Source organism: Mercenaria mercenaria, chromosome 4, assembly GCF_021730395.1.
Source record: "Mercenaria mercenaria strain notata chromosome 4, MADL_Memer_1, whole genome shotgun sequence".
Classification (NCBI taxonomy): domain Eukaryota; kingdom Metazoa; phylum Mollusca; class Bivalvia; order Venerida; family Veneridae; genus Mercenaria; species Mercenaria mercenaria.
In genome coordinates, this window is record NC_069364.1 from 62,566,423 (window position 1) to 62,583,226 (window position 16,804).

Consider the following 16,804-nt stretch of genomic DNA (forward strand, 5'->3'; position numbering starts at 1 on the left):
TAGAATAAAACCTGGATTTGGAGCAACTTCCGCAAAAATAATGAGGCAGTCTGAAAGACAGCTATATCCGCCGCCACTGTTATGGATAGTGAAAGGATTGATGGTATTGGCTGGAGGCATTGACGTTGTTAAGTTTATTTTATAGTCCATGTATGACGACATCAATGAATCTGAAAATCCTTTAAGGGCTTTAAGAAATACAGAGCAGACACAGAATGGAAGCCTCAAACCTTTGACCTAGAGTTGTGACCTTGACCTTGAGCCAACATGGCTGACGCACGAGTTCTGCATATCGTTTTGATGAGGTGATCATTTGACCCAAATTTCATGAAAATCCTACAAGGTGTTAAGGAGCTACAGAGCGGACACAAAATGGAAGGCTCAAACCTTTGACCTAAAGTTGTGACCTTGACATTGAGCTGACATGGCTGACTCAGGAGTTCTGCACATCGTCTTGATGAGGTAATCATTTGACCCTAGTTTTATGAAACTCCTTCAAGGGGTTTAGTAGATAAAGAGCTGACACAAAATGTTACGGAAGGACGGACAAAGACTTTCCTATAACCCCCCACCACGAGTGCTTAAAAATGCAAGAAAAAAATGTCATCAAGTCAGCTTTATATGTGCAGACCTTTTTATAACACTGAATGGTACAGTATTTATTTAAATTTTTAAATGCAACATGTTTCTGTAAAATCTACAACATAACAGTTTTTCTTTAAATGTTTTCAAACTTGTGATTTTCCCATAGACTCCAATCATGAAAACTTGCTTTCCACACAGGAAAAATATTTCAATCCTTAAGGCAAAACTACCATAAATAGAACATGCTTTTGTAGAAAAGCGCATGTCTCCCCCAATGCATAGTCATATAGTCAAGAAGTCAATAGTGGGGGACAGGAGTGGAAGTCAAAGAGACTCTTATGGTTGGCTGCAATAGGGATCATCTACTTGGCATGTCCAGTCATCCCATTAAGTTTCAACATTCTGGGCCTAGTGGTTCTACAGTTATGTATTGGAACGGTTTTCCATGTTCAGGCCCCTGTGACCTTGACCTTTGATCGAGTGACCCCAAAATCAATAGGGGTCATCTACTCTGCATGTCCAATCATGCTATTAAGTTTCAACATTCTTGGTCAGGTGGTTCTCAAGTTATTGATTGGAAAGAGTTCTATGTTCAGCATCCTGTGACCTTGACCTTTGATGGAGTGAATTCAAAAACAATAGGGACAATCAACTCTGTAAGTCCTATCATCCTATGAAGTTTCAAGGTTCTAAGTCAAATGGTTCTCAAGTTATAGACCAGAAATGGATTTCCATTTTCTGTCCACTGAAACCTTGACCTTTTATAAAGTGACCCCAAAATCAAGAGAGGTCATCTACTCTGCATGTCCAATCATCCTATGAAGTTTCATTATTCTGGGTCAAGTGGTTCTCAAGTTACTGATCGGAAATGGTTTTTAATGTTCAGCCCCCTGTGACCTTGACCTTTAACAGAGTGACCCCCAAAATCAATAGGGGTCATCTACTCTGCATGACTAATCCTCTTATGAAGTTTCAACATTCTAGGTCAAGTGATTCTCAATTTATTGATCGGAAATGGTTTTCCATGTTCAGACCCCTGTGACCCCAAAATCAATAGGGGTCATCTACTCTGCATGTCAAATCACCCTATGGAGTTTCATCATTCTGGTTTGAAGGTTCTAGGTCAAATAGTTCTCCAGTTATTGATCGGAAATGAAGTGTGATGTACGTACGGACGGACAGGGCAAAAACAATATGTCTCCCCCAGTGACATAATTACTGAATAGAATTAGAGGTTTTTGAATTAAAATTATACAAATGAAGGTTCTTTGGGACAAGCCAGTAATGCCCATTAAGTGTAAGTCATCATTTTGCTTAAAGGACCGACTAGAAGCACTGAACATAATTCAACTAAATTTGGATCTGAACAAACATCATCAGAAGATTAGTGGGCCAAGTCCAACAAAAACCTCACATTTCAAATGCTAACAATATACTTTTTTTCAAATATTTATTCTCAAAACAAGTATTTTTTCAGAGTTTTCTATTTTCAATAACTGATGCATCTCCTATATCTACATACACAGAAGTTGCTGCATCTAATAATGTCTCTACTATCACACTGTAGAATATTACATGTGTAGATTTTGTTAAAAAAAGACCTGTGATAATTTAATAAAAGGCTGGTAACATGGAAACTCTCTATATAAATAAAAATGCTCTAAAGCACTTGTCCTTCATTGGAATTTCCCCTCGGCGATTCTTTTCATCACGTATACGCTGTAACGAGAAAAATACATTTGCCACATTAAAAAAAAAAATGTTGAATAATTTTTGTTTCATATAATAATGCAACATACTGCTGCATGAACCTTTGCTTTTTTAAAGATGTTTTAGAAGTATCTAAAATCACTTACAGTCACATGAAATGCATTATAATATATGTGGTACCCTTTTGTAGACTGATGTTTCAACACTGCAACTCAGTAGTAACAAAAATTATGTCAACAATGTACAACACACTGCCCCTGAAAATGCTTGACAGAATGATAAACTACAGCGCTAAGACTCCAAAAAAGTAAATGGACATGAATGGTGTACCAAGCAGTATAAAGAATTAGGAAGTACCAGGTTAAGTAACCTGGCTATTATAGTAGAATTCCAACTTAAAAAAGACACTATCAAGACTTTAACTACACATTTTAACCAGCGATATTTTGAGTATTACAACTTGCATAAATTATTATGTGGTTTCAGGCCTTTTTTATGCTGATTTTAGGGCCGAAATTCGGCCCGATTCCCCAACCTAAAAAGTATACTTTTTTCCCCACCTTGGCCAAAACTTCCCCATGCAAAAACAAAATGAAATTAGTTTTGATTTTCAGTCCTGATTTTAACAACTTTTCAGCAAATATATTCCTCCAAACAATTTCGCGGCGTAAATTTCCCCTCCAAAAGGGACCTGGTACCCTTCCCCAAATTTACAAACAAGAGGACCATGATGGTCCTGAATCGCTCACCTCTTCCCACATGACCCAGTTTTGAGTACGACGTCGTTTTTTCTATTATTTGACATAGTGACCTAGTTTTTGAGCCCATGTGACCCAGTTTTGAACCTGACCTAGATATTATCAAGATAAAAATTCTGACCAATTTTCATGACGTTCCATTGAAAAATATGGTCTCTAGAGAGGTCACAAGGTTTTTCTATTATTTGACCTATTGACCTAGTTTTCGAAGGTACGTGACCCTGTTTTGAACTTTACCTAGATATCATCAAGGTGAACATTCTCACTAATTTTCATGAAGATCTCATGAAAAATATGGCCTCTAGAGAGGTCACAAGGTTTCTCTATTTTTATACCTACTGGCCTAGTTTTTGAGCTCATGTGACCCAGTTTCGAAACTGACCTAGATATCATCAAGGTTAACATTCAGATCAATTTTCATGAAGATCCATTGAAAAATATGGCCTCTAGAGAAGTCAAAAGATTTTAATAATTTTAGACCTACTGACCTAGTTTTTGACCGCAGTTGACCCAGTTTCAAACCTGACCTAGATATCATCAAGATGAACATTCAGACCAACTTTCACACAGATCCCATGAAAAGTATGGCCTCTAGAGAGGTCACAAGGTTTTTTTACTATTTGACCTACTGACCTAGTTTTTTAAGGCACGTGACCCAGTTTCAAATCTGACCAAGATATCATTAAGGTGAACATTCTGACCAATTTTTATGGAGATCCATTCACAAGTATGGCCTCTAGAGAGGTAACAAGGTTTTTCTATTTTTAGACCTACTGACCTAGTTTTTGACCGCACATGACCTTGTTTCGAACTTGACCTAGATATCATCAAGGTGAACATTCAGACCAATTTTCATACAGATCCCATGAAAAATATGGCCTTTAGATAGATCACAAGGTTTTTCTATTATTTGACCTACTGACCTAGTTTTTGAAGGCATGTGACCCACTTTCGAACTTGACCTAGATATCATCAAGATAAACATTCAGATTAACTTTCATACAGATCCCATAAAAAATATGGCCTCTAGAGAGGTCACAAGGTTTTTCTATTATTTGACCTACTGACCTAGTTTTTGATGGCACGTGACCCACTTTCAAACTTGACCTAGATATCATCAAGGTGAACATTCTGACCAATTTTCATGAAGATCTCATGAACTATATGGCCTCTAGAGAGGTCACAAGGTTTTTCTATTTTTAGACCTACTGACCTAGTTTTTGACCCCACGTGACCCAGTTTCGAACTTGACCTAGATATCATCAAGACGAACATTCAGACCAACTTTCATACAGATCCCATGAAAAATATGGCCTTAAGAGAGGTCACAAGGTTTTTCTATTATTTGAGCTACTGACCTAGTTTTTGATGGCACATGACCCAGTTTCAAACTTGACCTAGATATCATCAAGGTGAACATTCTGACCAATTTACATGAAGATCTTATGAAATATATGGCCTCTAGAAAGGTCACAAGGTTTTTCTATTTTTAGACCTACTGACCTAGTTTTTGAAGGCACGTGACCCAGTTTCGAACTTGACCTAGATATCATCAAGGTGAACATTCTGACCAATTTTTATGAAGATCTTGTGAAATATATGGCCTCTAGAGAGGTCACAAGGTTTTTCTATTTTTAGACCTACTGACCTAGTTTTTGAAGGCACATGACCCAGTTTCGAACTTGACCTAGATATCATCAAGATGAACATTCTGACCAACTTTCATAAAGATCCCATGAAAAATGTGACCTCTAGAGTGGTCACAAGCAAAAGTTTACGGACGCACGGACGACGGACACCGCACGATCACAAAAGCTCACCTTGTCACTTTGTGACAGGTGAGCTAAAAAGGGCTGGGTTTACTAGAACATATGTCTGAAGTGATAATGTGGCACTTACAATTTCCCGTGAAGCTATTGCATATGTAACAAATATAGGTATTATATATGCTCCAAACAGCCACTTTGTGTTCCTTTTGTTAACTCTGAAGAAATCACCATATGTAGCTCTTGCCGCATCCCATCTTTGTAATGCAGGGTCCGTCTGAAAATGAAACAAGCCTTAATATAATCTAAAAGGCAACTAATGAAAACTGGTAAAACAATTTTAAACAGAAACAGGTCTTCATAAAAAGCAAAAAAACCTAGAAGATGCTTTTGTAGAAAAGCGCATGTCTCCCCCAAAGCTAGTAGTAACCGGCAAAAAGTCAATAGGGGACGCGAAAGTCAGAGACACTGATGGTTAGCTGCAACAGGGATCATCTACTCTGCATGTCCAATCATCCCATGAAGTTTCAACATTCTGGGTCTAATGGTTCTAAAGTTATGGATTGGAAACGTTTTCCCATGTTCTGGCCCCTGTGACCTTAACCTTTAACCAGTGACCCCAAAATCAATAGGGGTTATCTACTCTGCATATCCAATTACCCTATGAAGTTTTAACATTCTGGGTCAAACAGTTCTCAAGTTATAGATTAGAAACTGTTTTCCATGTTCAGACCTGTGTGACCTTGACCTTTGCTCCAGAGAACTGCAAAAACGATAGGGGTAATCCACTCTATAAGTACTATGGCCCTATTAAGTTTGAAGGTTCCGGGTCAAATGGTTCTCAAGTTATTGATCAGAAACAGTTTCCATGTTCTGGCCCCTGTGACTTTGACCATGTTCTGGCCCCTGTGACCTTGACCTTTGATCGAGAGATCCAAAGATAGGGGTCATCTACTCTGCATGTCAAATCATCCTATGAAGTTTCAACATTCTGGGTCAAATGGTTCTCAACGGTTTTTCCATGTTCAGGCCCCTGTGACCTTGACCTTTGGTCGAGTAATCCCAAAAAGTATAGGGGTCATCTACTCTGTAAACCCTGTCATCCTATGAAGTTTGAAGGTTCTAGGTCAAATGGTTCTCCAGTTATTTCAATAAACAACTGCAATACTTAAGAATGACATTAATTAGGCCAGTATATCATTTTACCAATCTATGCATATTTTTGACTAAGCCAAGGGCCATAACTCTGGACTGAGTGAAATCACAAGCAAAAACCTGGTGCACAAGTTCACATGCTGAATGATGTTCCTGTAATGTTTCATAATCCTAGGCCAAACACTTTTTGAGATAAATGCAATATAAACTTTTAGGCCCATTTTCAGCACTCAGAATGACAATCCTTTGAGGTTTGTTGACTCCGGGTCAAATACATATTGAGGTATGAATAACACAAAGTTGAATGGACAAATATGCCTTAACCGTGTTGCTTCATGCCACCCAGATTATGCCTCTTTCTCGTAATTCTGAGCCTTTTCACTGATTAGAGCCTTTGGAAAATTTGCACTTGTAGCTATTTCCCATTTCTAAATTTTATGCATATTGTGGCAATCCATATGACTGTTAAAGATAATAAAACGAAAATGTTACAAATGATCACAAGTCTCAGTTCAACGAAAAAGCACCTGGCTGTTTCATAGGATGAGGGTCATCATGTGAAAGCCTGTATCATTCACTGACAATCCTTAAACGATGAAATCATAACAAAATAAAACTGAATCATTTTATGATTTAAACATACACTGTAACAGTAAAACATGTTAATAAAGCGTATTAAAACACTTTGTTTCATTTGGCTACCTCGCTGTATTTACATGTCCGCCATTACACTCAGCCATTCCGCCGGAATACAGCTGACAGTGCGGTTGGTCGTTGTCAATCACGTGACACGAAGTGGAGCATGTAAACTGTGTGTTAACTTTAGGGTGCATTGTTTAAAACAGGGACAAACTTGTGTTTTGCCATTTAATCACATAAACATCAATTGAATGGAAGGAAAAATTGGATATTTTTTCCAGGTATCTTAAAATTTCACTACAATTTTTGGTTTTTAATAGTTAAAATGCAATTTAAAAATCGCAGCGTAGAATCGTCGCAGAAGGTTCACCACAGAAAAGGTTCTTCCTATGTTGTACGTGGAGGAGAGATATTGACCTGTGCAAAATGGCAGTGGCTAGGTAGCCGCCTCTATATAGGCATATCGTATATGAACATCTAAGTCAAGGTAGCCAGCTTTAATAAACTGTATTATAACGGATCATTAAATTAGTTTAATAAATTACATTTCTTGTGATTTATTATTTACTATTTGTGATCAGATTGTCGTTACCGAAACAGACAGACATGACATTGTATCTTAAAACAAGAGCTGTCCGTAAGACAGCCAAGCTCGACTATTCGAAATATTGTCCCAGAAGCAGGAAAATATTACCCAAAAAGGTTAAATATCAAAAGATTTTTAAGTTCAAAAGGGGGAATAATTTGACCAAAATGCATATCAGTTATGGGACTTGCTGCTATCAACTAGTTTTATAACCCCGAAGGCACATGTGAAGTTTCAATTCAATATCTGCATTAGTTTTGGAGATAGAAACTTGCATGTAAAACTTTAACCAGAATTTTCAAAGTCCAAAAGGGGGCATAATTTGCCCACAATACATGCCAGAGTTAAGGGACTTGATCCAGTGAGGTTAGTAATTGATCTAGAAAAAGAAAAAATAAGTTTCAAATCTATATGCCTTTTAGTAATAGCTGTATGTACTTGCATGCAAAACTTTAACCAGAATTTGCTAAGTCCAAAAGGGGAAATAATTTGGCCAAAATGAAGGTCAGAGTTATGGGACTTGCTGCTATCAACTAGTTTTATAACCCCGAAGACACATGTGAAGTTTCAAATCAGTATCTGCATTAGTTTTGGAGATAATAACTTCCATGTAAAACTTTAACCAAAATTTTCTAAGTCTAAAAGGGGGCATAATTTGCTCAAAAAACATGTCAGAGTTATGGAACTTGACCCAGTGAGGTTGGTAATTGATCTAGAAAAAGAAAAAATAAGTTTCAAATCTATATGCCTTTTATAAATAGCTCTATGTACTTGCACGCAAAACTTTAACCAGAATTTTCTAAGTCCAAAAGGGGAAATAATTTGGCCAAAATGAAAGTCAGAGTTATGGGACTTGTGCTATCAACTAGTTTTATAACCCCGAAGACACATATGAAGTTTCAAAACAATATCTGCATTAGTTTTGAAGATAGTAACTTGCATGTAAAACTTTAACCAAAATTTTCTAAGTCCAAAAGGGGGCATAATTTGCTCAAAATACATGACAGAGTTATGGGACTTGACCCAGAGAGGTTGGTAATTGACCTAGAAAAAGAAAAAATAAGTTTCAAAGCTATATGCCTTTAATTGATGGCTGTATGTACTTGCATGCAAAAACTTAACCAAGGTGTGACGCCGACGCCGACGCCAGGGTGAGTAGAAAAGCTAGACTATTCTTCGAATAGTCGAGCTAAAAAGGGCCCTGAATGATTTTACTCTTGCGAGCGTGATACAGACGTGATTTATTAAAGGTTTCTTGTAATGTGTTGACTCGGACGGATGGACAGACAGAAAGAAACAGACATGACATTGTATCTTATCCTAAATAATTGGTCCTAAATAATTAACTGTAAATTTTACGCTTGTGAGCGTGATCAATGCAGACGTGTTTTATCAAAGTTTGGCAGTTAAAAGTGTTTTGTTTTGTTTTATTTGACACAAATGGCACATGTGAACTGCTAACGTGAGTTTTTATACCTTCTAAATATTACTTGATACATATTTGAGGGGCCTGTATTTGAGATACCATGATGATTCATTCTTTAAACAAAACAAAACAAGTTAAAAGACAAAAGGGCAAAACAAAGAGCATCAAAGTACTTCAAATGATGCTGCTGTACCCAACATACCGGCGTCTGATCCTTTCATGCACCTTTTTTAAGTGATAATTTGAAGTGATCATCACATTCGCACCTCTATGTGCATCTTTAATTATTTAATTACTACATAATTTCTCCGCCAATTTGTTTATTAGTCAGTAATCTTGATTGGTTCTAATTGTTTGTTTGAACATATGAGCTCTTTATTCTAAGGTAGCGTATATTAAATGTGAAAGATAATTACATATCAAAAGACCTAAATCTATAGGATTGCTGACACTTGACATCATCTATCAAAAATGTTTTTCAATATATTACAAACAACAAAATTCATTAAAAACTTTATTTTAAGAATTTATAAACACGCCAATGACGATAACGACACTGAACACTTGTTGATAACATAACAAAATGTTGGCCAATATGATACCAGTTCGTAAATACGGCGAAATAAACAGGTAAATCACAAACAGTAAATAAATCAAAAGAAATGTAATTTATTCTAACTAATATAATGACCCTTTATAATACAGTTTATTAAAAAGCCAGCTACCTTCACTTACACGTTCATATACGATATTAGTATATATAGAGCAGGCTATGTAGACCTTTCGGTAGCCGGACCTTTGGTCTAGTCGGACATGCAAAATTATCACATCGCGACTACGTACAATTAGATGGTCTAGACCGTCGATTAGTCCAAATAATTGTACTCGAGAGTTGTATATAGTTATATTATTTTGACTTGTCGATATCCGCCTCCGAGTACAAACCAGAAAAGGTAAAGAATGTGGTAGCACTGTCCTCTTCTTTGCCTAAGTAACACCCAATGGAATCCGTTGGGCAGGAATTATGTTATAATAATGCAACGGATAAAAAAAAGAAATACATACATAGAAAGCCTGTAATTTTTCCTTTTCAATGATGTATATATTACCGAGATTTCTTGAGAAAAATTCAAACTATGGCAGTTAAAACAAGAGGACCATGATGGTCCTGAATCGCTCACCTCTTCCCACATGACCCAGTTTTGAGTATGACGTCGTTTTTTCTATTATTTGACATAGTGACCTAGTTTTTGAGCTCATGTGACCCAGTTTTGAACTTGACCTAGATATTATCAAGATAAAAATTCTGACCAATTTTCATGAAGATCCATTGAAAAATATGGTCTCTAGAGAGGTCACAAGGTTTTTCTATTATTTGACCTATTGACCTAGTTTTCGAAGGTACGTGACCCTGTTTTGAACTTTACATAGATATCATCAAGGTGAACAATCTCACTAATTTTCATGAAGATCTCATGAAAAATATGGCCTCTTGAGAGGTCACAAGGTTTTTCTATTTTTATACCTACTGGCCTAGTTTTTGACCGCACGTGACCCAGTTTCTAATCTGACCTAGATATCTTCAAGGTGAATATTCAGATCAATTTTCATGAAGATCCATTGAAAAATATGGCTTCTAGAGAGGTCAAAAGATTTTAATAATTTTAGACCTACTGACCTAGTTTTTGATAGCAGTTGACCCAGTTTCAAACTTGACCTAGATATCATCAAGATGAACATTCAGACCAACTTTCATACAGATCCCATGAAAAGTATGGCCTCTAGAGAGGTCACAAGGTTTTTTTTATTATTTGACCTACTGACCTAGTTTTTTAAGGCACATGACCCAGTTTCAAACTTGACCTAGATATCATCAAGGTGAACATTCTGACCAATTTTTATGGAGATCCATTCACAAGTATGGCCTCTAGAGAGGTCACAAGGTTTTTCTATTTTTAGACCTACTGACCTAGTTTTTGACCGCACATAACCTTGTTCCGAACTTGACTTAGATATCATCAAGATGAACATTCAGACCAATTTTCATACAGATCCCATGAAAAATATGGCCTTTAGAGAGGTCACAAGGTTTTTCTATTATTTGACCTACTGACCTAGTTTTTGATGGCACGTGACCCACTTTCGAACTTTACCTAGATATCATCAAGATGAACATTCTGACCAACTTTCATACAGATCCCATGAAAAATATGGCCTCTAGAGAGGTCACAAGGTTTTTCTATTATTTGACCTACTGACCTAGTTTTTGATGGCACGTGACCCACTTTCAAACTTGACCTAGATATCATCAAGATGAACATTCTGACCAATTTTCATGAAGATCTCATGAAATATATGGCCTCTAGAGAGGTCACAAGGTTTTTCTATTTTTAGCCCTACTGACCTAGTTTTTGACCGCACATGACCCAGTTTCGAACTTGACCTAGATATCATCAAGACGAACATTCAGACCAACTTTCATACAGATCCCATGAAAAATATGGCCTTTAGAGAAGTCACAAGGTTTTTCTATTATTTGACCTACTGACCTAGTTTTTGATGGCACATGACCCAGTTTCGAACTTGACCTAGATATCATCAAGGTGAACATTCTGACCAATTTTCATGAAGATCTTGTGAAATATATGGCCTCTAGAGAGGTCACAAGGTTTTTCTATTTTTAGACTTACTGACCTAGTTTTTGACGGAACGTGACCCAGTTTCGAACTTGACTTAGATATCATCAAGGTAAACATTCTGACCAATTTTCATGAAGATCTTGTGAAATATATGGCCTCTAGAGAGGTCACAAGGTTTTTCTATTTTTAGACCTACTGACCTAGTTTTTGATGACACGTGACCCAGTTTCGAACTTGACCTAGATATCATCAAGATGAACATTCTGACCAACTTTCATAAAGATCCCATGAAAAATGTGACCTCTAGAGTGGTCACAAGCAAAAGTTTACGGACGGACGCACGGACGGACGACGGACACCGCACGATCACAAAAGCTCACCTTGTCACTTTGTGACAGGTGAGCTAAAAATGCCAAGGTTTAACACGAGTGTACTACATATTGGAAAATTGCCGATCACCGGTAAACACGGCAATATCCGGCTTTGTCCCCTGGGGGATGATAAAATTTTACAACTGATGACTGTCGCAGCCAAATAATGATCAGGGTCACACAGACGATTGGAAGTGAGCTAAATATAGAATAGCCTATCAGGTATGGGCATGTACCTCATCACTGAATGAGGCGCTATAAAGGTATGAGTACCACAGTTTACTTCATATATGCATAACATGTATGCATGCGCCTTTTGTTATTCAATATAATCGATTGAATTATTTGAGTACATTTTATTTTTTTATGGTTTTCCATGAAATTATGAAACGCACTTCATTCTGTCAAACTCACCTGGGATGTTGCATCGCCGTATAATATTGCCCTTCATTCCGTAAATATGTATTAAATGATACTTACCCTCAAAATACTACCAATTCCCATTTTCAGTTAAAGGCATGAAAATGTTTATTCACGGAATGAATAGTAATTAAACAGCAACTGAGCAAGGCAAAGCATTAAAAAGTTTGTTAAATAGGCATGCTGCTGTATATATATAATCCGGTCTTTGTCCCCGGGGACGTTGCCTCGCCGTAGATTAACTCTTCGTTTATTCTGTCAAGATAGTATGTTTCAAACAAACTTAAAATGTGTATTCACGGAATGAATTGCAACATAACAGTGAGACAACGCCCCTGACAACATTTCCTAAAGAATTGCGTGTTTTGTTGAATGAATAGTTCAATATAAACGTAAGTGACAATGTCCCCAGGGAAGTTGCCTCACTCACTTTTAATTGCTCTTCATTCCGTCTGCATACATTTTAAGACACTTGCCCCAAAACAATGCCAAGCCCCATTTTCTGTAGCATGGTAGGCCCCCGAGGAAAACCCTCTTCCGGGGGAAACCTCCCCCTCAACAAGCAATATAAAGTTTGTTTTAGTCATGCTACTGTATATATATAATCCGGTCTTTGTCCCCGGGGACGTTGCCTCGCCGTATATTAGCTCTTCATTCCGTCAGCCGAGCATGTTTCAAACAAACTAAAATGATTAATCACGGAATGAATAGTAATTAAACAACAAGGCAACACATTATGAAGTTTGTTTTAGTCATGCTACTGTATATATATAATCCGGTCTTTGTCCCCGGGGACGTTGCCTCGCCGTATATTAGCTCTTCATTCCGTCTACCAAGCATGTTTCAAACAAACAAAAAATGTGTAATCACGGAATGAAGAGCAACATAACAGTGAGATAACGCCCCCGACAATATTTTGTAAAGAATGGCGTGTTTTATAGAATGAATAGTTCAATATAAACGTAAGTGACAATGTCCCCGGGGAAGTTGCCTCACTCACTTTTAATTGATTATTATTCCGTCTGCATACATTTTAAGACACTTTCCCCAAAAGAATGCCAAGCCCCATTTTCTGTAGCATTGTAGGCCCCCGAAGAAAACCCTCTTCTGGGGGAAACCTCCCCCTCAACAGGCATTATACAGTTTGTTTTAGTCATGCTACTGTATATATATATAATCCGGTCTTTGTCCCCGGGGACGTTGCCTCGCCGTATATTAGCTCTTCATTCCGTCAACCAAGCATGTTTCAAAGTAAAAATGTGTAATCACGGAATGAATAGCAACATAACAGTGAGATAACGCCCTGACAATATTTTGTAAAGAATGGCGTGTTTTATAGAATGAAAAGTTCAATATAAACGTAAGTGAAAATATCCCCGGGGAAGTTGCCTCACTCACTTTTAATTGATCTTTATTCCGGCTGCATGCATTTTAAAACACATGCCCCAAAAGAATGCCAAGCCCCATTTTCTGTAGCATTGTAGGCCCCCGAAGAAAACCCTCTTCCGGGGGAAACCTCCCCCTCAACAGGCATTATAAAGTTTGTTTTAGTTATGCTACTGTATATATATAATCCGGTCTTTGTCCCCGGGGACGTTGCCCGCCGTATATTAGCTCTTCATTCAGTCAACCGAGCATGTTTCAAACAAACTTAAAATGTGTATTTACGGAATGAATAGCAATAACACAGTGAGACAACGTCCCAGACAACATTATAAACTTTGTTTGAGAAATTCTCGCCGCGCTATATATATAATCCGGTCTTTGTCCCCGGAGACGTTGACCGGATTATATATATTACACTACGCATGTGACAAACAATGATGCCTGTCAAGGGTGATTTTTCAGTATAGCAATCATTGAAAGTTCTTTAACACGTTAATCTTATAGGAATGCATGACGACTGTACTACTTTGATAACAAATGTTCTTTGCGTGAAACTCATATCCCTTCGAATGCCTCTTGAGAACATTTCACAAATATATATTTAGAGGTAGGTCAAGGTCAATCAAGCGCCTGAATGATCATGATCAATATGATACGGGCATTGTCCCCTAGGGGACAAAGACCGGATAATGCCGTAAACACATTACTACACGAAGCGTTTTCATTGGTCACGCCTTCGACCGCCATTACATGAAGACAATTGAAACGTTAGAGGTTTAAATTTTTTACAACAGAAATTCTTGATAAATATGTCCTGTTCTTATGTTTTTTTATTTACTATTTAAAACAACAGGTAAGCAGTTAGGGCTAAAGAAAAATCGTGACTACTGATAAATCGTAATTTCAGTTGACCACAGTTTCCACCACAGTTTTGATTGTTTCTGGTTGAGACCTCTAGGCAGACAACGTAAAATATCAAAATGTAAAATCGGTCTGCCCGAGGTCTCATTATTTAGACTAGACCGTTGATTTAGTGTTTCCTGCAGGCCTTTTTAACATGGCGCAGCGCCATGCCCCGTTTGAAGTGCCGCCAAGCTGCCCTTCAAACCGCCCGTTTGCGCCACGTGCCCTTTTATTCTATGAAGCTTGTATATTTATCTTGACAAGTGCCTTTTCAAAACCAGTCTGGAAAGCCAATGTGCGCTGGCCATGTTCCGTGTATTGTACCGTCAATTAGCGGCTGTGATCAACAGGTCGACACGTGGGTGCATCAACCGTGAATGACCCTGATTAAGAACTGACAGGATTATGCAATCAATTACTGTTTTATGATAGTTTAATTGGGAACAGTAGATGAAAATTTGTTTGTTTTTAGCACGTCGACGGAGAAGCAACATGTAGCCTTTTTAGGGAAGATATGATTGAAACGGTCAATTAAACGATAATTATTTTAAAAGGTTGTAATCATTTAAAATGTAGATTGATTATCGCACATTTTCGATGCGATAATTAGGCCTTTAAAAATAAAATATTGAAGGTTTGCCGATCGCCGACCAACCCATGAAAATTGACCAGACTCAAAATATTTTATATCGATTTTATCTACAAGATTTATTTTATTCCTTTACGGATATCATTTATAAAAATAATAAGATAAACGTTTAAGCTTTAGAATGATACCAAATTCATTAAAATCGACCGATGTCTTGATTTGTAATATTACGAAGCACATTCATGACGCGCCGATGCAGAAGTCGTCGCCATCTTGAAAATTTGAAAACGTACATCGGTATGAAAATAATCGATAACTTAGCGATTAAGTTATAAAAACTGATCGAGATTTAAATGAATAAACTAAAAATGCAAGGCCCTAGTTTTGTTTTCGTAAATAATTTGTCAAAATGATTTTATAAGGCCGAAATTTAAGATGAAAGTGCACAGCCGCATGCGTCAAGCAAGCCGAAATTTTGAGTTATTACTCGCAATGAACCATTGGTATTCACATTTATGTTTACATTACTGAATAATGTGTGATTAGACGAAAAAAAAAAAACAGATTCATAGTCAGTCACTGTATGTAACGCAAAAACATCCGAGCAACGGGGGAGTGATAAAAATAGTGGCAGACGATCTAATCTAGCAAATTTCACAGCATATACTTTTTACGTCGCATTCTACTTTCGTTTTCGCATGCCCAAAACACTAGCAAAATATAACTTTCCAACTCGACCTGTCGTCTAAATCTTACTGGCAAGGAAGAACAATGGGTTTAATCAGCAATATAGGTACAAAGTCATTGATTACATGTAGATTTGACGAACTGCCTATTCTCTTAATGTAAATCAGTGGTGAAATGATATGATTGACAAAATAAAGTTGCGCACTGATAGTTGTTCAATAAAACTTTTTGCTTATTAATTATCACCTGAAATCTGTCTCTGAAAATGCAAGCTAACACTTCATGAGGGTAACAGAATAAGAATGTTTGAAAGTATGAATCATCAGTGTCATCTTTAAACAAAAGAAAGGAAAGCACTTTCACATGCCATGGTAGGCATTATAAAGAATACTACAAAATATCTATCCCGTATCTGAGATATGAAAGATTCTCAAATTCAATGAGAAAATAGTATGTAAAATGACGCCGACAAGCGTTCTTGGACGAATGCCCTTTCAATGCCAAACCGCGCGTTAAAAGTGCCCCTTTTCAAGGGAAGCACCATGCCCCTTTAAGAGTCTGCAGGAAACACTATGATTACTGCACCACACTTGTGTAAATAGAAGGAAAACATTTCGACTGTACTCTCCTTTTCATTACTTACAATATGACCTCCTCGTCCACCGTTGACGAGGAAGGCAGGGTTATTTTTTATCATTCTAAATTCTGCTTTTTTCTCTGCTGCCAGAGCCTTCCGCTTTTTCACTTGCTCAAGCTCTTGCGGTGTCACATCAAACATTTTCCACGGGTCCCATGATGTGACTGCACTTCCCTTGGTGGTCTGCACCTCTGGCATCGTCTTAGTAAAAGCAAATTCAATACATGAGACTATCTAAAATATAATTATCCCTAGCCCAAGGACACCGACAACTTGTTTAAATTAACCCAACGGAACAATTAGCAAGAAAGAAAGAATGTGACGCAAGAAGATAAAAAAGAGCAAAAATGGAAAATAAGTGAAATGGTGTTAATTTTTTTAAAACAAAAATATTTTCATTACAGTAAATTTGTTATTTATGTAGTTTTAAGTGATGAATTTATCGATTGGCGCATTTCATTCACTGTCAGGTACCGGATAGCAGATAATGGGGAGCACAACGTCTCAGGCTAATTCTAAATGTATTAATTTGCGCAATATTAAATTA

The 16,804-nt window shown here is 37.3% G+C and overlaps 1 protein-coding gene across 1 annotated transcript; it reads right to left on the reverse strand.

The window, feature by feature from the left end:
* Window positions 1–2,169: 2,169 nt before the first annotated feature.
* On the reverse strand, window positions 2,170–16,546 carry LOC123551922 (uncharacterized). The gene is made up of 3 exons (XM_045341226.2): window positions 16,264–16,546; window positions 4,953–5,096; window positions 2,170–2,304 (listed from the first exon to the last, which is right to left on the reverse strand). Exons 1-3 carry the CDS (start codon window positions 16,453–16,455, stop codon window positions 2,227–2,229), a joined length of 414 nt encoding a protein of 137 aa, XP_045197161.1. The 5' UTR covers window positions 16,456–16,546; the 3' UTR covers window positions 2,170–2,226.
* Window positions 16,547–16,804: the final 258 nt, after the last annotated feature.